This window comes from Monodelphis domestica, chromosome 4 (assembly GCF_027887165.1).
Source record: "Monodelphis domestica isolate mMonDom1 chromosome 4, mMonDom1.pri, whole genome shotgun sequence".
Classification (NCBI taxonomy): Eukaryota; Metazoa; Chordata; class Mammalia; order Didelphimorphia; family Didelphidae; genus Monodelphis; species Monodelphis domestica.
Window position 1 is genome coordinate 13,112,686 of NC_077230.1, and position 19,885 is coordinate 13,132,570.

The 19,885-nt window shown below is 40.4% G+C and overlaps 1 protein-coding gene across 9 annotated transcripts in view; it reads right to left on the reverse strand.

Moving 5' to 3' along the window:
- Positions 1-19,885, reverse strand: part of SON (SON DNA and RNA binding protein) — a 33,232-nt gene that overhangs the window by 1,316 nt on the left and 12,031 nt on the right. For 2 of the 9 annotated variants that reach the window (XM_007493252.3, XM_007493256.3), the window contains exons 4-11: positions 19,323-19,483; positions 17,481-17,627; positions 17,046-17,234; positions 9,471-9,581; positions 8,247-8,363; positions 4,332-4,479; positions 558-629; positions 334-449 (exon numbers count right to left, since the gene is read on the reverse strand). In XM_007493252.3, coding sequence (XP_007493314.2) covers positions 334-449; positions 558-629; positions 4,332-4,479; positions 8,247-8,363; positions 9,471-9,581; positions 17,046-17,234; positions 17,481-17,627; positions 19,323-19,483 — 1,061 coding nt within the window. Of the gene's footprint in view, positions 1-333; positions 450-551; positions 630-4,331; positions 4,480-5,149; positions 5,230-7,857; positions 8,116-8,246; positions 8,364-9,470; positions 9,582-16,143; positions 16,941-17,045; positions 17,235-17,480; positions 17,628-17,791; positions 19,092-19,322; positions 19,484-19,885 lie in introns of those variants that run through there. The other 7 variants (XM_007493251.3, XM_007493255.3, XR_008918290.1 and 4 more) reach the window with 6 other exon arrangements.

Genomic DNA, 19,885 nt, shown 5'->3' on the forward strand with positions numbered 1-19,885 from the left:
CAAATTTCTCTCTCTTGTGACTAAAAACTTTCAGCAGCTGTCCGGGAGCTCGCCATTCTTCTAGCCTCTTCCCTGTCTCCCTTTTCAGACATTTCTTCTGACACTTTCCTCCTCTAAGTAAGCAATGATGGCAGAATGGCGAGCATTCGGGGACCTCAGCCCAGCGACTACAATCCAAGTGCTGACCCCACCCAACATTATTTTCTAGCTAACCATTACCAACTCCCCATCCCACCCCCTTTCCCACTTGGGCCAGTTTAGTCACCGCTACAAAAAAGCTGGTAACTTGGGAGTTGCCCCTAGTTGTTTTTAGTCTTAGAAATGCATGCTTACCCTAAAGAGAAAGTGTTTGCGATGATCAGGGCCACTATCATGAACCAAGAGAAATTCAGGTGGTTGCCACCTTCTTTTATTACAGATCTCCATCAATGCAGATACAGGATGTTTACCTAAGACCCAAAAGTTAACTAATCAGAAACTAATGTCACCAATGTGAATGAATAAATTTGTGAAATTTTAATAAAATGGAAGAAAATTAAAAAGTAACGTACTCTCACCTGAAAGATCCTTCATCGCGGCAGAGAAGTTTCCAGATCGTTTTTGTGCTCTCTCCCCCACCGCAACAAGACCTGCATAGGACACAAGACCAGCATCAATCTCAAGTATTTATTTGTAGTAAACATTTTTTGCATCAAAACAATCTACAGGAAGGCAGTCAAATAATTTCAGCAACATGCCACATTGTCTCAATGTTATCAATCCTATTAACCTTTTCCCAATTCAGTCTACTATGTCTGGAGATGCCTAATCTAAAAATAGGATCCTCCTACTTACTTTATAACTAAATTATAAAGAAGCCACCAAAAAATCTGAGAATGCCAAAAATGTCTAAACTTTATAAAAAAATAACATTTGTTAAAACTATTTGGGTTTTATTAGTCTTCCAGACAAGAACTAAACTGCTAGCGTCATTTGATAATTAAAATACGACCCTCTAAAAAAGTGCCATTGATCCCCAAGTTTTCCTCATCTGTCACCTATGGAGACTTAGAGAAGAAGCACATCGCTCTGCAGCGAGCCTGAAATGTTTGTTGAAGTTACGTAGTATGTGGTTAATGTGACCGGATGTTTGATTGGCCCAGAGGAAGTATTCCTGTAGCGGCCAGAGAAGCGGCCTGAGAATCGGCCCGACTCCTGGCTCTGACGTACACTATCTGAGTGAGGGCACCCCTCGAGCCGGGGAGAGGCAGCTTCTCCCCGGAGCTCCCTACACCGAGGAAGCCGCAGAGACAGCAGCAGTCGGGATATCCGAGAGCCGCCTTAGAAGGCTGCTCACCCCAAACCGAGAATGACGCCTCCACGCCTGCAAGAGCACGACACAGCTTCCTCCAACTCACAAGCAGCACCAGAGGGCCGCCACTAGCTTCCTGGCCTCGACAGTTTAGAAGGCCCAAGTAGGGGTGGAGTCAGGGAGCTGGTCTCTAAACGTCCCTGCATAACGGTATAAAATCAATGTGTGTGAACGATCCGCTGTACCATGGTACGCTTTGTGTGATTTTGACAACTGGTTCTAGAACGTTTAATCTATTTAGTTACTTGTATTATATTGGACTCTGAGAAGAACGATCACTCTGCATGTCCCACTACCTGCAATTAAGAGAAACGGCAAGGATTCCATAACTATGAGCTCATTACAGATGAACGTTGATTATCGGGCAGAACTAGTGATCATCCCAAGATAGGCGGACTTCGCCGACGACTGTAACCAAGTTCCCTGAGAAATGGGACCGATGCCCTTGGCAAGTCCAGTGGCGAGCCAGAGGCCCGAGTCCTGGCAATCCTGTGTGGCCAGTGGAGGCCTCTGTCAAACGACTTTGTCCCTTTCATCGGTAGCCCTGTCCACCTACATTTTAAAGCGGAGTCTTGGACGTCTGTTGGATGTAGATTTCTCCCATGGAGAGTCTGGTTTTAATGCAGAAGACAGCGAACAAGTTACAGCTTAAGAAAAGGGAGCTCCGCCGTTTTCCAGAGAGGGAAAAGGAGCCGGCACCCAAGAGAATGAGGCGTGCTGTCACGGGCCATCAACATAATCATGTCATTTTGCACTGCTTACAGGCAGAGTAAGCAAGGAAACGACTATGAAAATAGCTGTGTGCTCACGGACCAACGTCTGGGGCAGAAGATGAAGTAAAGAACTTTTGTGAAGAAAATGACAAAATGCTCCAAATCAAGGCCACAATAACCTTGGCGCTCAATGACTGCTGTGTGAAGGTGGCAGAGAAGCCCACGGGGAAAAAATGTACAGAAACTGCAAACTGGAATTCAGAAATGAAAGGTTTATGACCTCTTTAGAAAAGAGAAGACAGAGCGGCAAGCATAGGACAAAATCACACAGGACGTGGACAACTTCACAGAAAGCAACTGGTGGTGATCAGGGAAGTCATCAGAGAAAAGATGCAAATTAATATGAGATGACAAAGATAAGAATAAGAAGACAACTATGTGAAATGGAAAGGGACACTCATCATCTCCACTTCTTGGAGAAAGTTAACAGATGGCAAAATGCCACAATAAAGAACCCAGGAAATGCATTGCCAATAAACAACCTCTACTCTTGGCCAAGAAATCGAAGACAACAACTGACTTAGAATACAAGCTCAAATGGAAAATAAGTGACAGAAAATTCTGAGCATCTTACAAGCAATTATGTCACCAAAGAAGTTGGCCCTCGGATCACAGAGACATCTGGATACCAATTTTAAAGAATATCAAAGGAAGGGGAAAGAGAACACTAGGAGAATAAGAAAGATTCTGGCTTATCTGACCTTAAACGTGTGCCTGAAAAGACAACTAGTAACCAACATGTCTGCTCATTCATCAATGAAAACACTGATCCATGTCCCAGGGGAACACAGAGGCTTCCTGAAGATGGTCTTCTAGATGATTAGTTGTCCACCTAACTGCAAGGTACAGAGAATGCACGATCCCGGTGTGTTTGCAATTCCTTAGATGGTGAACATCAATTTCATGCACGAGGGCAAAATCAAGGAATCGCTCATAAATATGTTAAGATGCAGCAAAAAGCACTGACAGTTAATTCTGTGCAACAAGCAGTCTGTGAGCTAAACCATCAGTGTCCGAGTTCCACTAGGCCCCGGAGGTGGATGATGGAGGCCGAGAACTGGACCATCCTCCTTAACAGCGACATGCTCTTGGGGCCTCTACAGAGGATTCTCTATTCACTGTGAACAACCTAATGGGCAGTGGAAAGAGGTATGCTGGGATAAGGAAAGCAGTGGCAGCCTGTTACGAGAACGACTCGCTCCCACAAAGCAGTGGTCATCACGAGAGACAGACCGGAGTGGAAAAAGTGGACCAGTGAGACGAGGAAAAATGACAGATGGACAATTCAAAAGTTTCATTGTGATTCACAACACTTTTTTTAAACCTCAAAAGCAGCCTCCAGCTGGTTGAATAGAACCTCTAAAAGTATCCATGGATAGACAAAGATAAATTGTGAGCTGGATCAGTGAAGGAACATTCACGCGTCTCATTAAGCAAAGAGGCTTGAGCGAAATTAAATTTTAAGTTTTATGAAATCTGACTTATTAAGATGCCTCTGTGCTTCTTATAGCATACATGTCACTATTCTAATGATGCCCAGCTCAGGAGCGCGTTGCTCGAAGGGATTTTACCCCACTGGACGAGAGCGTCTGTTCGTTTGAGGTATGATCTCCAACCCCAGTCCAAGGAACAGCACCCAGTGACCAATCCCTGAGCGACTGGCAATAAAAGGAAACTAGGAAAACGGCAATAATTTAAAATGGCATTTCTGAAGGAAGCAAAGAGCTATAGAGCATTTAAGACAGCTTTATCAGAAAATAAGGGCAGTAAAAGAAAAAGAGATACGCTGGAGGGAAAAGAACCAAAATGATCATTAAAGCCAAGGACCGAACAGGCCCTAGTAATCCAGAGTAAGACAACCTTGCTGCTTTTAAACATAACTAAAGCCTAAAACTTGAAACATCATATATGGAGGCTGTTTTTTTCTTTCTTCATTACCCTAATGGCTTGCATTATTATCCACTCAATAAATACTTGTTAAATTTGTCAAAAAAAATTTTCATAATTGCTGATAAAACTGCATTCAAACTGAGGTTATAAAGATAATGTTCCTCAGAATATGAAATGGTACTTAAATATAACTGAAAATGTGGCAAACATATACACAAATTAGAAAAAACAAGTTATGTTGCTGTCCTTAAATGTAATTTTAAAATATGAAGTAATAAAATAAATTATACAGAGCATAAAAAAAAAATCAGAATTACCTTTTCGGTCTGTCTTAAAGTCAACTAGAATAGGCTCTTTATTTCCTTCTTTGTTTTTTCCTAATCCCTCTCCTTCTCGCCAGCCCATTTTTCTCATCAGAACGGCTCCCATTCCACCTGTTACAGGGGCTGCTCTTAAGAACTGATCCTATCCAAAGAAAGAGAGGTAAAATGTCCCAATTCTAAAGTTAGAATCTGATTATGAAATGACAGGCAACTTTCTAAAATTATCTCACTTTACTTCTAGATGTTATATAGAACAATAAAGCAATAAATGAATATTTCCATGATTTACCCATACTGGAGTTTGTATGTTCTAATTTTTTAAAGTAATAAAATAGAGGTTTTGAAAGTTGATTATGATGACATAAACTAAAATGGCAATTTTAAAACAATGGCCCATATGTCCAAAAAAATTAGAACATTCCTTTTTCATCCACTATTTACGTTCACTGGTATCTCTTCTTAGCTTGCAAAATAAAAAAAAGGCAGTGTTAAAATATTTGACAATATTAACTCTCCCAGGTGTACCTAGTTAATGAACAAAAAAAACTCAAAAACATTTAGAAATAAAGTGCAAACAAATGTTGAAGCATATTTTTGTCCAAAATTCTTCCAGATTTTAGAAGAATTCTACCATAGAGCAAGTATAACGGTTTTACTTACGACAATCCATACCCATATTAACATTATTCTTATGTTTACACGTCTATCAACAGTACATGACAATCACAGACACACTGTAAGTATACCAAACTGAATTCTTTTAAAACCTGAGGTTAAAAGACTTTAAAAAACTTCCTTAAACGTTTACATACCTAGGCCTCGGTGGCCGCAGTGTTGTGAATAGTAGGGCTGGCACTGACCGGGGCAAGAAGGCAGCTACAAGCATTTGGCCCTGAAACAAGTTTCCATATAGAGGGGTGAAAGTTCACAGGTTATTCTGTGAACTATCATCTCTCCTGTATCCAACCCACTGAACCACAGTTTCCATCAAAGCAGCAAACCGCTTAATGTCTTAAAATACATGATACACTGGCATTGTCAACACAGTATTTTAAACCGTAAGAACTAGATTAAAGGGCGTAGACATACCCAAAATGAAGTACAAGAGTTGACTTCTACTGAAACAACTGTTTCAAATGCAAAATGCACTTTTTTCCTTCTCTTTTTAAAAATGTCATGTTTAGCCCAGCTAGCAAGTATGTTATTACATATTACTAACTTATCAAAACAGGAAATGATCATATATAATGATTACCTATAAAATTATTTCCTGTTATTGCTAAGTTAATACTAAAAAATGGCCCCAAACTACACCACAACTGTGTTTTCCCCTCAGCTATTTAGCTACAAACTGGGGGAACATATGCCAACAAGTCACAACTGGACATTAAGTTTATCAATGTGCTCTGATGGAAGGAGGTAGCTGTGGAGATATAAAAAAATATATAAAAAAGGTATAAAAAGCCCTGGTTCAGTTCCTCAGGCTCCTAAGAGTATGGACTTAGATCTGGAATTGGCGCAGGTCATGTAGTGTGTATGCAACAAAAAGTTAGTAAATGCTGACATTCAAACTGCCTTGATGTGATACACCTAAAATTACTGTTTTTATCTTACTTTCAGGTTCATCCTCCCTTTTCTACCAGCCTCTTTCTAAAGAGGGCACTGTGTAGAGTACAATCCAAAAGCAAACTCCAAAGCAGTCTAGGTTCCAAATTCCTCTGAGCCCTTTGCGGCTGGGCATTTCCTCTGCCCGGGTTCTGTGAAGTGGACACTGGATGCTTCCTCTCCCAAGTTCATGTACAGTCACTTCCAAATTCTCAGCATAGTTTTGGAAACGATACCAACCAATAGGACCCCGCATGGACTTAAGACCAAACAATTTTTTTCTAAGGCCTCGTTTTTCTCTAGCAAAGAAAAATATTAGATCCAATTTCTACAATTGGGTAAATGGAAAATGGAAATATTCATTAAGTAACACTTAAGGCTGTATTTTATAGCAAGAAGAAAAAACCATAGACTATGACACGTCCCTACAGTGATCCATTAAAGGCCAGTCTTTACAGGGCACTATGAATAAGCCAATTTTAAGGGTCCTTTTCCGTCATTAACCCTCAAGTGCAGCTCAGAGTGAATGAAGGAGGAGCATCTCCTGTCATGAACAATGCTGTACTGCCAAAGTTAGTTTGCATCATCACGTGACTCCCTGCCCTGATGCGATTATGGCCTCTGTCGGAAATGTAAGACCAAGTTTTACTGGTGACCAAACACGGCTGCCGCCGCCTGTCGTGACCACAATCTGAAGGGCTCCTGCTAGAGGCTCGCCAAAAGGTGGCCAGAGCTCCCTGCCTGGACATAGTCTAGCAGCCCTGCTCACACGGAGGCCTCCGTGCACACGGGTCTGATGTCATGGACGTCAGCAATGACTAGAAGCAAAGGGAAAAAAGGGGAACTCTGGAGAAGCTGCTGCCGCACGGACAGTGCCGGCCTGCTGACCGTCCGGAGTGACCCAAGGCCGTCCCGAAGGCGGAGGCCATCTCCCCGGGGAGGGGCCTCCGGCCTAGCATGCTCTGCCCAGAGGTCCGGCAGGGAGCGCTCACTCTTCAAGGCCATGGCAGAGGAAGCTGCGCACACTTGTGAAAAGGAAACAAGGCCACCAGGAATGCTTCCGGGAGCACACTTGGGGCCGCGGCCCGCGAGCAGAAGCGCCGCCGCAGCACCGCGTGCTTTGCGCTTCCAGGAATGATGGCGGGTCCGCTGCACGCAGTCAGAGCCGCTAACTGAAAGCTCGGGGGCTCCTCCTGGCCGCGGCTCTCTTGGACACGAGCGAGCAGGGAGCGCGGCGGCTCCACGTGGGTGACGCCCCCTGCAGGCGGCCCTGGGACGTCCAGGTGCGGCCCGAGCTCTCCCTCTGGAGAGGCGGCAGCCCACCATCACAAAGGGGCCGGAGGTGGAGCCTCCCACTTTCAGCACGGCGAGGACGCCAAAACTCCTGCAACAAATGCCCGCCGCCCGCCCGCCGCGCCGCAGCCTCCAACCCGGCGCCGACACAGCCCTCCGCGGAGGAAGCCCTTCCTGAGCCACCTAAGGCTCCCCCAACACTGAGGTAGCTGTAGGTGGAGTCCGGAGGCAGCTAAGTCTTCGCCGCACGAGTCGTCCGTCCACTCCCTTTGTTTGGGGCTCTCCCGAGATCAGCGCTTCGCAGTCGGAGCTCTGTGGACCGCCAGTGGCCGGGAGGGCCGGATTGGTGGTCCAGAGCGTCCCCAGGCCCCCCCGCCCCGCCCCCGCCCTCGCCCAGGTCCAGCCCCCCCTCCGTCCCATGGCAGACCTGCCACATGCACTTGTCCTAGAGGTGGGCACGTCCCCGCTACCTCTGCCTGTGGCCGGCTAGCTAAGAACCGGGGATCCAGGAGGGGGCCGGAGGTCCTGAGGGAGAGGAGCCGGGCCGGGACTCTGTGGGAGGGTGCAGGCACTAGGGTGGGGGCGGGGAGCTGGGAGTGGGTGCAGGAGGTGGCGAGGGAGGCTGGGGGGAGTGAGCGGCCAGAGAACCTGAGCGCGTCCCATGACGAGGCCCGTTTGAGGCAGCGCTTTAAGTGACTAGATTAGTAGCCCGACAGGAACTGAGGAATTCCTCTACAGCGCCTGGCACACAGTTAGCACTCCACAAGGGTTAACAAAGTACCGCCACCGAGAGCAGCCAGAACCACTTTAAGTGCCCTAAAGGCGTGAGCCAGGCCACACACTGGCCATTGCCTGGATCGGGTCGTCTCGCAGGTCCGTCCTAGAGCACACACACAGCACGCGCACTCAGCCGGCGCGGCAGAGCCAGAGCGCGGCTGCCGCTCATGCACGGCTACATCTCCACACCGTTCTAGACTGCTGGATGCATGTGTCCGACAGCATAATGAGTACCTTTTTAATCCACGCTTGGGCCCCGGTGTTGGCCAGCTGCTCCTGGGTCAGGACCTGCACGCCCGTACTCCCCGTGAACTGGCCCGGAATGGAGTTCAGCTGGGCCCAGGCATCGATCTAGAGAGAGCAAAGAACCCCATTGGAACAAAGCCAAGGAAGAAGCGGCCACGCAGGCCCCAAAGCCCGCCGGCCTACTAACCTACAGCAGAAACGAGCAAGAACATTTTGGATAACATCATTCGAATTATGAGCCCAGACCGAGAGCTCTAAGGGTTACTGGAGGTCAATCTAATCCACCCCCATCATTTTACAGACGAGGAAATTGAGGTCCAGGTTTTTTCCTTGTCCAAAGTCACACAGTATCTTCCAAACCGAGGATCCAATTCACCTTATCTTAAAGATGAGGAGACTGAGATGCTGACTTGCCCCAAGTCACACAGAAACAGGAAATAAACCCAGGTCTTCTGACACCCTCTAGTACTCTTTTCCCCGGCAATTTCCTTAAATGTATTTTTTAATTGTTAAAAAGTTTAAATGACCCCATCGATGTAAAATTTACTAAGTTTTTAAAAAATTGACCAGGTTTGTAAACAAAGTTTCTCCAAAAATCAAATCACAAAAGCAACTTAAAACCATTTTCCTTATTTTGCTATAAAGACAGTAGGAATTTAAAGGAAAAATGCAAGTGCAGATATTATGAATTTGTCTTTGTTTAATACATAAGAGCCTTAAACCTGATCGGTCCCAAAAAATAGAAATCAAGGTAAAAAAAGATAGTCAATGTTTAAGACACGGTTATAAATTCTGAGAAATTTCCAGTCTTAATATTTCACGAAACAAAAATTTTTTTTAAAGTTTGGGCTATAAAAATGTCTATCCCAAAATGCATTACCAGACTAGGATTGCTTTACAAGAAGATTCACAGAAGCACATTCTAGTCAAACCACTTTTTTCTGACTGTAAAAAAGAACTTGTTCCAGAGTAAGGTCTTTTAAGTCTATAATTAAAAGGCAAAGTGGACCACTAAGGTCATCTTCAGGATCATTAGATTCAGAAATCATTTCACTTAAAATAGTCAGCTTACTAACACAAATGAATTATTCCTTTCAGTTTTCTGGATAACTGAGTCAATTCTCCATTTCCACTTGATACCCCAAATCGACCATAGGTTAGAACAGAGGCACCCTTTGATTAAAAATGGGATCACAGTCCACTGCTACATACCCGCTCTTGTGCTCTATTTAACATGCTCATGGCCTCAAGGTCAAATGCATTTTCACTAAGTCTCTTCTGAGCTAGTGCCCGCTCACTCATTGCTGTAGAGATGTCCACAGGCTAAGGAAGAAAAAAAGGATTTCAAATTATCATGACCAACAAAAGGGGTATTTTGTATACCAACTTATGTCCTTAGTTGCTATATATCAAAATGAAAACACAGCAAAGAAAACATGACTAACACCTCGTATTTGCCTAAATCTTGACAATTCCCAAAGTGCTTCTGCAGACAATATTCTCATTAAGCTCTTACAATAACCCACTAAAGAGGGAAGATATTATGAACTACTTTCCTTTTTTATGTTTTTAAAAAAAGAGGAAAAACTGAAACATGGTGTTCCTTGAAGTAATAAAATCATATGGCTAATAAAGTGGCAGAAGCACGACTAGAATCTAGGTCTTTTACCTCCTGGGTCATTGCCACTGAACCTATTTGCCTCTATACAGAACTTCTACAGAATTTAAATTTAAATATTAATTTATCCCTTTCACTGAATAAGACTGTTTCCTGTATTTAATTTGCATTTACCAGAACTTGGGTTTATTTTGTAATAATCTATCTTAACTAACAATTGCCTGAGGAAGGTCCCAACAATTGGAAAAACAGGAGTCAAAAGATATGACCTTAACCTTGCTTTCAATCACAAAGTAACTCAAATCTTTTCACTGCTTCAAGGTGACCAGGTAAATTCAATTTTTTTTTAGAAAATTGCTTCTTAACCCCATGACAGTGCACTTGCTACAATTCAAAATGGCATCAAACCACCATGTAGTGGGAACATTAGATTTGTGGGTCTGGAGGTCCAGGTTCAATTCGTGGCTCTGCAATTAATAGCTAGGAACCCATAATCCTATCAATTATATTCCCCGAGTCAGATTACTCATCTGTAAGATAAAGGGAGTAGATTACACAATATCTACGTTTTCTTCTGGCTTTAACCCTGATGAATGTTTTCTTTCAATTTAAATGTATATAAATTTGTTCATATAAAAATGAAATGTTTGGAAAATCAGTTTAAAAGTTCATATTACATGTATAAATGAGATAAAGAATTTAAGCAAGCAAGGGTTATTTTACCTAAATGAAGAGTAACAAAGTTTTTATGAAAACACTTTGAAATACCAACTAGGAAATAATTTATGAGATGTTTATATGAAAAACTAAATGGTCCCAACAACTATTTCCTAAATGCCTCTTCATTTTATGGTCATCCATCTATTTTTCAGGTTGGTTTTTTCCTCAGGTGGAGGGGTAAAAAAAATTACTTTTATGATCTATGTAGATGTACCCCAAATTGTTTGTTTGTTTTTTAAGAGTTGTGTTAGAATATATTTGTTATAAACAATCACCAAATCACGAAGACCGTAAGACTAGGTCTTTTTCCCACTTAGTGGCGATTTCTCCCCCTTCAAGATCCTTGATCTTCTATGACCTCACACTCAAGCTTCTACTTGAACACCTCAATTTCCAACAAAATTGTTGAGTATTGCAAATTAAATCAAAACAGGTTACTACTCTTGGGCCAATGTGTGTACATGTGTAGCCTGGGCTGAATACTCTGTCATGCTAGGGATGAGGCCAGGATTCTGTGGCCTGGGAGATCCTCTGCAGCTCTCCCAAGGTTCTCCTTTCCCCCATTTCCCTCTAGGGCCTTAAGGACCCAAACAACCTAAGGGAACATGCACAAACCATAGTTTGAAGGGATTTTTGCTGGATGAGGACTTGCACTATTTAAAGTTTCTAATGGCTCTCGGCTAACTTGCAGTTTAATCTTTTCAATCATTCTCCAACATTTCTTATTATTCTTTAAAGTACATTCTGAGAAGAAGCTCATTGTGGGGAGTCACGTGTCTACCAAAAGGTCTTAGAAAAGATTTTAAAATGCTATGGATGAATAGTTGAAACTGGCCTGGCAAGATGAAGAAAGCTGGCCAGTATATGTTATGAAGAAGGAATTCGTCAATAAATGAGGCAGATGGCATTTAATTTTGGTAGAAGCAAAGTTGGATAGAACATAATGTAATATTGTGGTCTGGATCACTGCTTCTACCTTTGAAGTCAACCTGGCTCTCTCTATACCATATATGTGCGTATATGTGTAGATATAAAAATATATATCTATTTAATGCTACATACCCCCTTTTTTTGTTTTTGATAAGGTGATGTCCTATTTCAATAGTAAAGAACCAAATGTTTGTTATTAATACTAAAATCACCTCTAAAAACTGCTAAACATTTAGAGATCCCATTTTAAAAACAAGTTCACTATCATTTCTGTGAATTTAAGATTGACCTTAAAATTATACAATTTTAGTTTCTTCTTAAGAAATACAACCCTACTGACATCTAATGCTGTTTAACTTTAGCTTCATTACAAAACAGCATATTGACTATTAACTCAGTACTCACCATTTTAGAAATTACAAGGAGACATCTTTAAAATAACATGAATCAGTACCACCTTGTAACCCTTTAGAGGTATTCAAAGGTTTGTCCCAAAAGCCCACTCTCCTGCTTTTCAAGCTAGCTGGGACTATAAACAACAATGCACAAAAAAGCTTAATCAAATCCCTTTAGTTGAGAGTACTGAATCATTTTAAGTGCCCACCCCAAATAGCACATTAAGGATTCTAAAAAACTTTATATTCTGAATAAACTTAACGTTTTAAGGCAGCTCAGAAGCTAGAAAGTAATACAAATATTCCAAACAGTGCAAAAGTCTACCCTCCAAAAAATATTGGTAGAAAATGTAATTCACATTTCGTGCACATAACTAAATCTTGAAGGGATAGAATTATTCCTACAAACTTAAGCGTAACTTTAGTGAGTTTTCAGTCAATTTTCTGACTTAGGACAACTCTAAACCTATTTGATACCATTATTATCAAGTACCCATATGTGCATGGTCATGTGCCAAAAAGTAAAAGAGCTCAGAAGCCCAATTCTATTCCCTACGACTTCTAAAGTTTGTGATATGTTTTTAGGGTCCAGACTTTCAACTCCAGTTTTACCATAATCAATAACCACTGTCCATTAGTTAATCTCTTAGTTTCATCAATAAAGGAGATTACTTCTTTTAACAAATGGCATTGAGGTTAATCTTAATTTGCATTATGGGCTACATATTTATGATTGGAATCATTCAAGTTTGCGTTTTTCCCCTGATCAAATGGATTTCTTTTTTAATTGAGTTATTGTCTCTAAAGTTCAACTCTTTCTAATTAATCTGTCCATTATAAGAAACTATCCCATAGTAGAGTAGAATAAAAATGAACCCTTTTTTAAAGTCAGTAATTATTCTGGTTAGTTATCTAATCTAGCATGTGAAGAAATGGAAATTTTTTAAAGATTTATTATAGATACTAACAAGTGGCATTTGCAGTAAGAAATGGAAAATGAGATCAGAAGCCAAAGAACTCATGTTATAAAGCATTTTAAAATATCATTTCTGTATTAATATGTGCAGATACATCCAGGAGGGCTGGGATGTCTGAAGTGGAGAATAGAGAATCTGCCCATAACCCAAGACCAAGGTTCCAGTCCACTTTGATACATAGAAGCAGCTTTTGCCATTTCCCCCCAGTCCTTAGCACAGTTCCTGGCACATAGGAAGTACAGTATACTTTTTAAGTCGGTCTGTGGGATCCTGGGTTAAGGAATGCTATCCTCTCAAGTCTCTTCACTGAGAAGTTGTAAGACCACTATATAGATAAAAGGGTATCTATCGAATAAAGATTGCTGTGCTAAAAAATCTAAGAAGACCTCCTGATTGGCATGGGTAGATGGAGTTTGCTCAGCTGTAACTGCTTTCACCACCAAGGAAATTATAAATTCAAACAAAAAAGGATCAGGAAAAGTCAAATTAGGAGTTCCAAATGCTTGGTCATTAAGTATTTGAGCCATTACAATGGTAATGCATTCATCAAGGGAAACTTTGATTATATGTAAAAATTAATTTAGATTGTACTATATAAATCATTGGGGCAGACAAACCAGAGTATAGATTCTTTTAAATTTCAGGTAAACTAACATTGGATAAAACCTTTAATAGTCTAATATACATCTCGCGTTTGTGAGTGATTATCTACCTAAGAAAACTAGAGGTGAAGAAGGAACTAAGGTGGGATTTGTACCCCCACCCCCACCCCCCAAATCATTTTTTGAGTGCCTGCTAGTCTTTTAAATATTACATTATAAGACTGAACTATACTGGAACGTTTAGTTATTCTTGGTTGCATATTGGGAGCGGAAGAAGGGAACAAAGGAAACCCAAATTCAAATGTATTTAAGAAATATATTTGGCTAACACATCATTCTTTTAAGTTAACAAATTTAGAACTAGAGTCCCCTTGATTGTTTAGACACTTTTGTACCATATTATTTACAAACAAACAAATCATTCCTGGCTAGATATTGCATTAATATTACTCTGATTTAAGAAACTTTTCTGTTAAACCTCAGATGTATTTAATTTTATTTGTTTTACCAAAAAAATCAATCCCCTTATTCTACAGTAATACATTTCTCAAACATTAATGACAATATGACCAATATTCTACATAGTCCTCTGCTGCAGGTTCTTCACATATAAAGATGATAATACTGACCCACTGTCAACAGAATATAGTTAATTTTTATAGAAGCAGTGATGGCTTTATGTTGATTCATCCACATCTTTGAATAGTCAACTGGGACCAACAGTGGCACTCATTTTGCAAAACAACTGGTTGGAGTTAGGAATGCAGTTTGTGATCAGAGATTAGCAAAAGCTAATTGGCTTATATGGGGAAATGTATCTTTAACCTTCACATAATACAATCATATTTGGTAAGTACAAAGTTCATTTCCTTTATTAAAATGAAAAGCTCCTTAACAAGTAATGCTACTACCAAAAAAAAAAAAAGATATTGCTGAACTCACTGAACTGTACCTTTTACAAAAAAAAAAAAATTCATTTCAACTCCAAAAATGTGGCATTTAAGAAAAGGAATTTTCCCATAAATTTATCACTAGATTTTTCAATGAATGTAGTTTCTCTCAAAATAAATCTGCTCACTGGATACTTCGTAAATTGGATTGTACTTCATATGCAATACTGATATTTCCATTTCTAAAATTTTCTTCTAGGTGTTCAATAAGACTATGTAAAAAGCATAATGTGAATAACAGGTGAAAAGTACTGATCAAAAAGAAAATTTCACCCTTTCTCAATCTATTACATTTTAGAACTACTTGGTCTAAATTAACATCTAGCCAACATTTTTGAGGCATTCAAAGTAGCCAACTCAAATATACAGGAGAACAGTTCATATAGTCAACCGGCTAGTAATTGAATTCCATGAAAAGTATTTGTCATACATTTATCTAATCCTCCAAAGAGGAAGCTAATGGATTCTAAGGTAAATTATTCAAGTACCCTCATTTAAACAATCTACTTTGGGGGTGAATAAACCCAAAGGCTTAAGGAACATGTTGCTCAGATTTAATTACTTTAAAAAGTGAAGGGGGCAAACGTGACAGATTAGACTTTTTGTTTACATTTACACGTCTTCCTTTCAGATTCACTAAGCACTTTCCCAATGTTTTCTTCTGTCCGCTGTTAATATTTGCACTCAGTAAAATACTCCCATGACATTTTAGGATCTTAGGAAACATCATTCGGAAAAAGGTATAATAGTTCTTCATATTCAGCAGCAACACTTCCCACGTTAAAAAGCTTCCTAGCTATTCACATTGAGTGTGTTCCTCCATACTTGTTAAATGCCTAATTATATGCACCAAATTAATTCAATACAAGTGTATGTCATCAGGAAACCTTAGTAAGTCTGAGGTTGTTCAGAATTCCCCATCTAGTTATTTACATAATAAAGGGAAGTCACTAGAAAATGTTAGTCATGTCCCTTTTGAGAAATTTAAAGCCTCCAGGTAACTTGATCTGGGTATCAAATGTTGCCATTCATTCATTAGAATAGTTCCCAAACAAGGCTTAAAAAAAAGCTAATATAAGATGACAAGTTCCCAAATTTTCTCTGTACTGGGGTCATCACAGAATGCTTCAACTCAGTGGAACCACGAGCAGATGAGAATCCCCAAAGCCATTAATTATCCATTGGTAACTCTAATTTGCAATGGCTAGTTATCATGCTTCCCAGCTTCACTGCCTAGAGCTTGCTGCATTATCTAAATGCAGGATTCAAAGTGCATAGTGAAAATGTTGCCTGTGAATTGACAGGCTGAAGGGAAAAAAAATACTGCTATCAAAATGTTATTATGTTTCTGATTTGGGTTCTGTTCACTTTCTAATTTTAAAAATTGGATTTGTTTACTTATGGTATTAAAAGTGTGGAGTGACAGAAGAGGATTCAAGGTCTCTGAAGGGGAAAAGGACAGGTCTCTCTGACCTACAGACACCCCAGACTGCAGGGACAGGAGGATGTGGGGAAACCAGCCCACCACCTTTACTGGGCACTGGGGAGGCAGTCCAGTTCACGGAGGTGTGTCCGGACTCTGGGAATAAGGGGCAGGATAAAGAAAGGTGGCTGAAGGATCATTTGGGAGCTCCCACCCCCCTACTGAATCTCCACCCTCCCAGATTCCCCAAGCGTGATTTTGCACAACAAGTTAAATAAAAGTAAACTGTTTATTAAAAGATACAGCAAAGGTACAGATACAGAGATACATACAAAGATACAGATATATATATATTTACATATATATACAGTCTTGCTGTTCTGATGTGCACTATAATGAGTGGCACATTATTTAGTCAGGCAGCATTTTAATGGGGGTTGTTTGGCATTATCACCGCATCATTTTGACAAGATACTACTAGAACCACACATGTATTTCCAAGTGTGGATTCCACTTCTCCAACTTTTAATAGTAGCAGAGAGGGGGAGAAGGGAATGGAGAAAGAGGCTGAGCATTAGGTTAAACACGAGAATAAAAAAGGGCCAGGGTAGTGCAGTGGAAGGGAAAATGAGGAAAAATAGAAGGGTATCTGGCAAATAATCTGGAGGTACAATTAAGGAACTTTATTTATGGAAAATGGACTATGTACCCAAGTTGCTTATCAACCTGCAAGGACCATTTCAAGTTTGATTCAAGTGTTCAACCTGAAGCTCAGCCTATCTCCCTGATTCCTCTACCCACTGAACTTGCTACCACCAAAATCTAGAGCTATAAAGCCTGGAAGCAAAACGGGAAGCTAACGAAAAGTTGTACCTTGGGCTACCTCCCCATAAATGCAAGGAGGGCCCAATGTTGGGTAAGGACGTGACAACACTGTTCTCTGCAATTCGATGCTGTTCACTTTGTGGCGAGGTTCCACAAAGTGAATTGCATCGAGTTACTGTGAAATGAGTAGCTGCGGGTTGTCTCATCTGTCGTCTAACCCGGCCCTGCCGTTTAACCCGACCCTAAGAAGAGTGAAACAGAATCCAAATCAGATATAAAATAACAATAAAATGGCAGTTTTAGGTATTTTAAGAAAAAAAAGGGCAAAATATAATACTTTTACTTACCTCAGTAGGTAAATTGCTGCTGAAGACATTATCATCATCTTTGTTTTCTTCACCATTTTTCTCTACAGGAACCCATTCTCCATAAACACTATCTGCTTCCTTTTTTCTGTGTTGAGAGCCAGATGATACAGGAAATTCTTTTGTCAATGTTACCTGATTTTTTGGTGGAGTTGGTTTTGCAGCGGCAATCTAAGGAACAAAAAGGATTTTTCACAAATTAAGATTTCATATAACACCAAATTTGAGTAACTGCCACATAATCTTTTGTAACATTCACTTAGTACATATTATTAGGCACTTAATTTTGCTGTTTTTCCTCAGAAATCTAAATAAATTTTAAAATACATTTTTTTAAATGGAATTTAAAGTCAAAATATTTCAATATAAACTTTCAGTTACCAGTGTTTGACTTCTTGTATCAATTGCAGTACTCACATTTAAGTTGAAAAAAATGGGTTTAGGTTCATTGAGTTTAAAGGGATGATGATAGAAAGGACGTTCTTCCTCCTCTTCATCCGAAACATGGGGCTTGTTCACTATAACATCATCATCTTCTTTACTTTGTGCAATCTGTTTGCATTTCTTAAAGAGTAAAAAAAAACAAACAAAAGATAATCTTACACACCCTGTATACATAGATAAAACATCACTTCTTAATGGGACCAAAACCATAAAGTAAATTTTTAAAGTACAATTTTACATTTACAGACAGATGAGTTAGCTACTTAGCAGACTCTGGCCAGTCAGTCAGTCAACAACATTTATTGAGCACCTACTGTGTGCAGAGCACTGTACTGGGTACTGTCAGGGAGATACAAAAAGTAAAAGACATGGTCCCTGCCCTCAAGGAGCTTACAATCTAGATCAAAAGACAGAATACATACACATGAAATAACTGAAGAACGCTTTTACAGAGCAACACATTAACAAGTGCAAACTGATATAATACAAACTGAGTACATAAGTGCTGAGGGAATGCAGGCTAGAGTGAACAGAGTCGGGTGGGGTTAAATTATCAAGGAAAATCCCCTTAAAGGGGTTTAGAGCCAGATTGTGAAGGTGAGGGACACTGATTCAAGAGAAGAAGGAAAGGTTCTTTGGGGGTGGTTAGAACAAGATTGATAAGACAGGAAAAATAAAGATGTCTGTTTATAACTGTGGAGGGGGAGAGAAGGGGAGAAGGGAATTACTGACATTTTTCTCCGTGAATGTTTTATAGATCAAAGACTGAATGGATTCCATCTTGCATACAAGTAGAGTTCAATTTTTTTTTAAAAAGGTAAAAAGGGCAGGGAGTTAGTGACAAGGTCTGATACATGAAGCAGACAAAGTCATTTCCTTCCTGAGAAGTTAGGTAAAGGCTCTGTTGCCTGGCTTAAAAAATGACAATGAAAATTTGGATGGACCTGTCTCTGTTTTCTCTATACAAGCACTAGAATTCTTCACATCCATTATCAATTTGAAAATATCACAAAAGGGGGCTCATTTAGCCAAAAGAACAAATTATATAAGGCTTGTGACCAAAAGGAACAGAAAGTATTGACAGTGGAGGGCTGGCATAAGGCTAGCCAATAACAAGTTTCAACATATGAAACAATGTGGTATTTTCTGGATCCTAGCAGCAATATTTCAGCGTTCTCAAAAAAAAAAAACCCACAAAACAAGCCTCAACTGAAAAGACCAAATGAAAACAGTAAATATGCTTAATATATGTTACTGCCAAAACCCGAACCGCAGGAAGAACTGATAATGGCCGGCCATTATCGACAACGGCTGGTACCGAGCGGCCAAAACCCGAAATGTTGATGCGAAAGAAGTTCCTTTCAGGCAATGGCCGGCTATTCTCATTAATTTCCAAGCTCCGGTGGCAAAAGATCATTTCTGAAGATTGTCTGTGTCTTTGCGTATGTGTAGTACACTCGTGGCGGTCAGTGAACACGTCGTGAATGGAAACGAAACGGTAGGCGCGCTTCTGCGTGTTGCTCACTCAACACCTCCTCCATTCAAACGAAACGTCCCGCGCCTCAGTCAGTTTGGCTTCTAAAACTGGAAAGCAAAAGTAATGGGAAGTAACTTTTAGCTAGCGGAGCTTAGCCATCCCGGATAATGGCCTGCTAAACGGAGCTTCTGCCGCTGCCATGTCTGTATTTCGGGTTTTGGCTGCTCAGTGCCAGCCATTATCAGTTCAGCCCGCAATTTGGGTTTTGGCACGCTCCAGAGTCAACATCACTGAAATAATCAATTTTAAAATTGGAGGCAAATTTTGAACTAGCTTACCTCAGTGAGCTCTTCTATTGTGGCTCCTCCTGACTTTTTAGCAACTTTCTCTTCTACTGTTGGTGGAGGTGCAGGTTTTAGGTTTGGCGGTAAAGGAACACCAGCCTTAGCACACATGGCAGCTGCATTAGCTTTGGCTATTTCAAGTAGTTGAGCCTTATCTGTAAGGACAGTAAAAATTTACAAGTAGTGGACTTTTCATAATTTACAATCAAAACAGTTCTGTATTTTTCTAAAGATTACCAAAAGCAGCAAGGTACTTGAACTTGGTTCTACAGAAATCTGTTTTCTAAGGGGGAAAATTATATGCACCCTTCAGGTCACCTATTTTCTTTTATCTCCTTGTTTCCTTCCTCTACTAACCATATTTAGAGGTCTGCAAAAGACTGAGGTAGAAAAAACAGCTACACTTACACATTGTCAGTCAATATTTAAATATCATGAGTGTAAGCTGTTCAGTGGGTAAAACTGAGGCTGGGATCTTAGCTATCCTGATAATGAATGTTCAAAATGGGTCTGGTTCTTTTAGTCTAAATTTACTAGTCATACATAACTTTACTGAT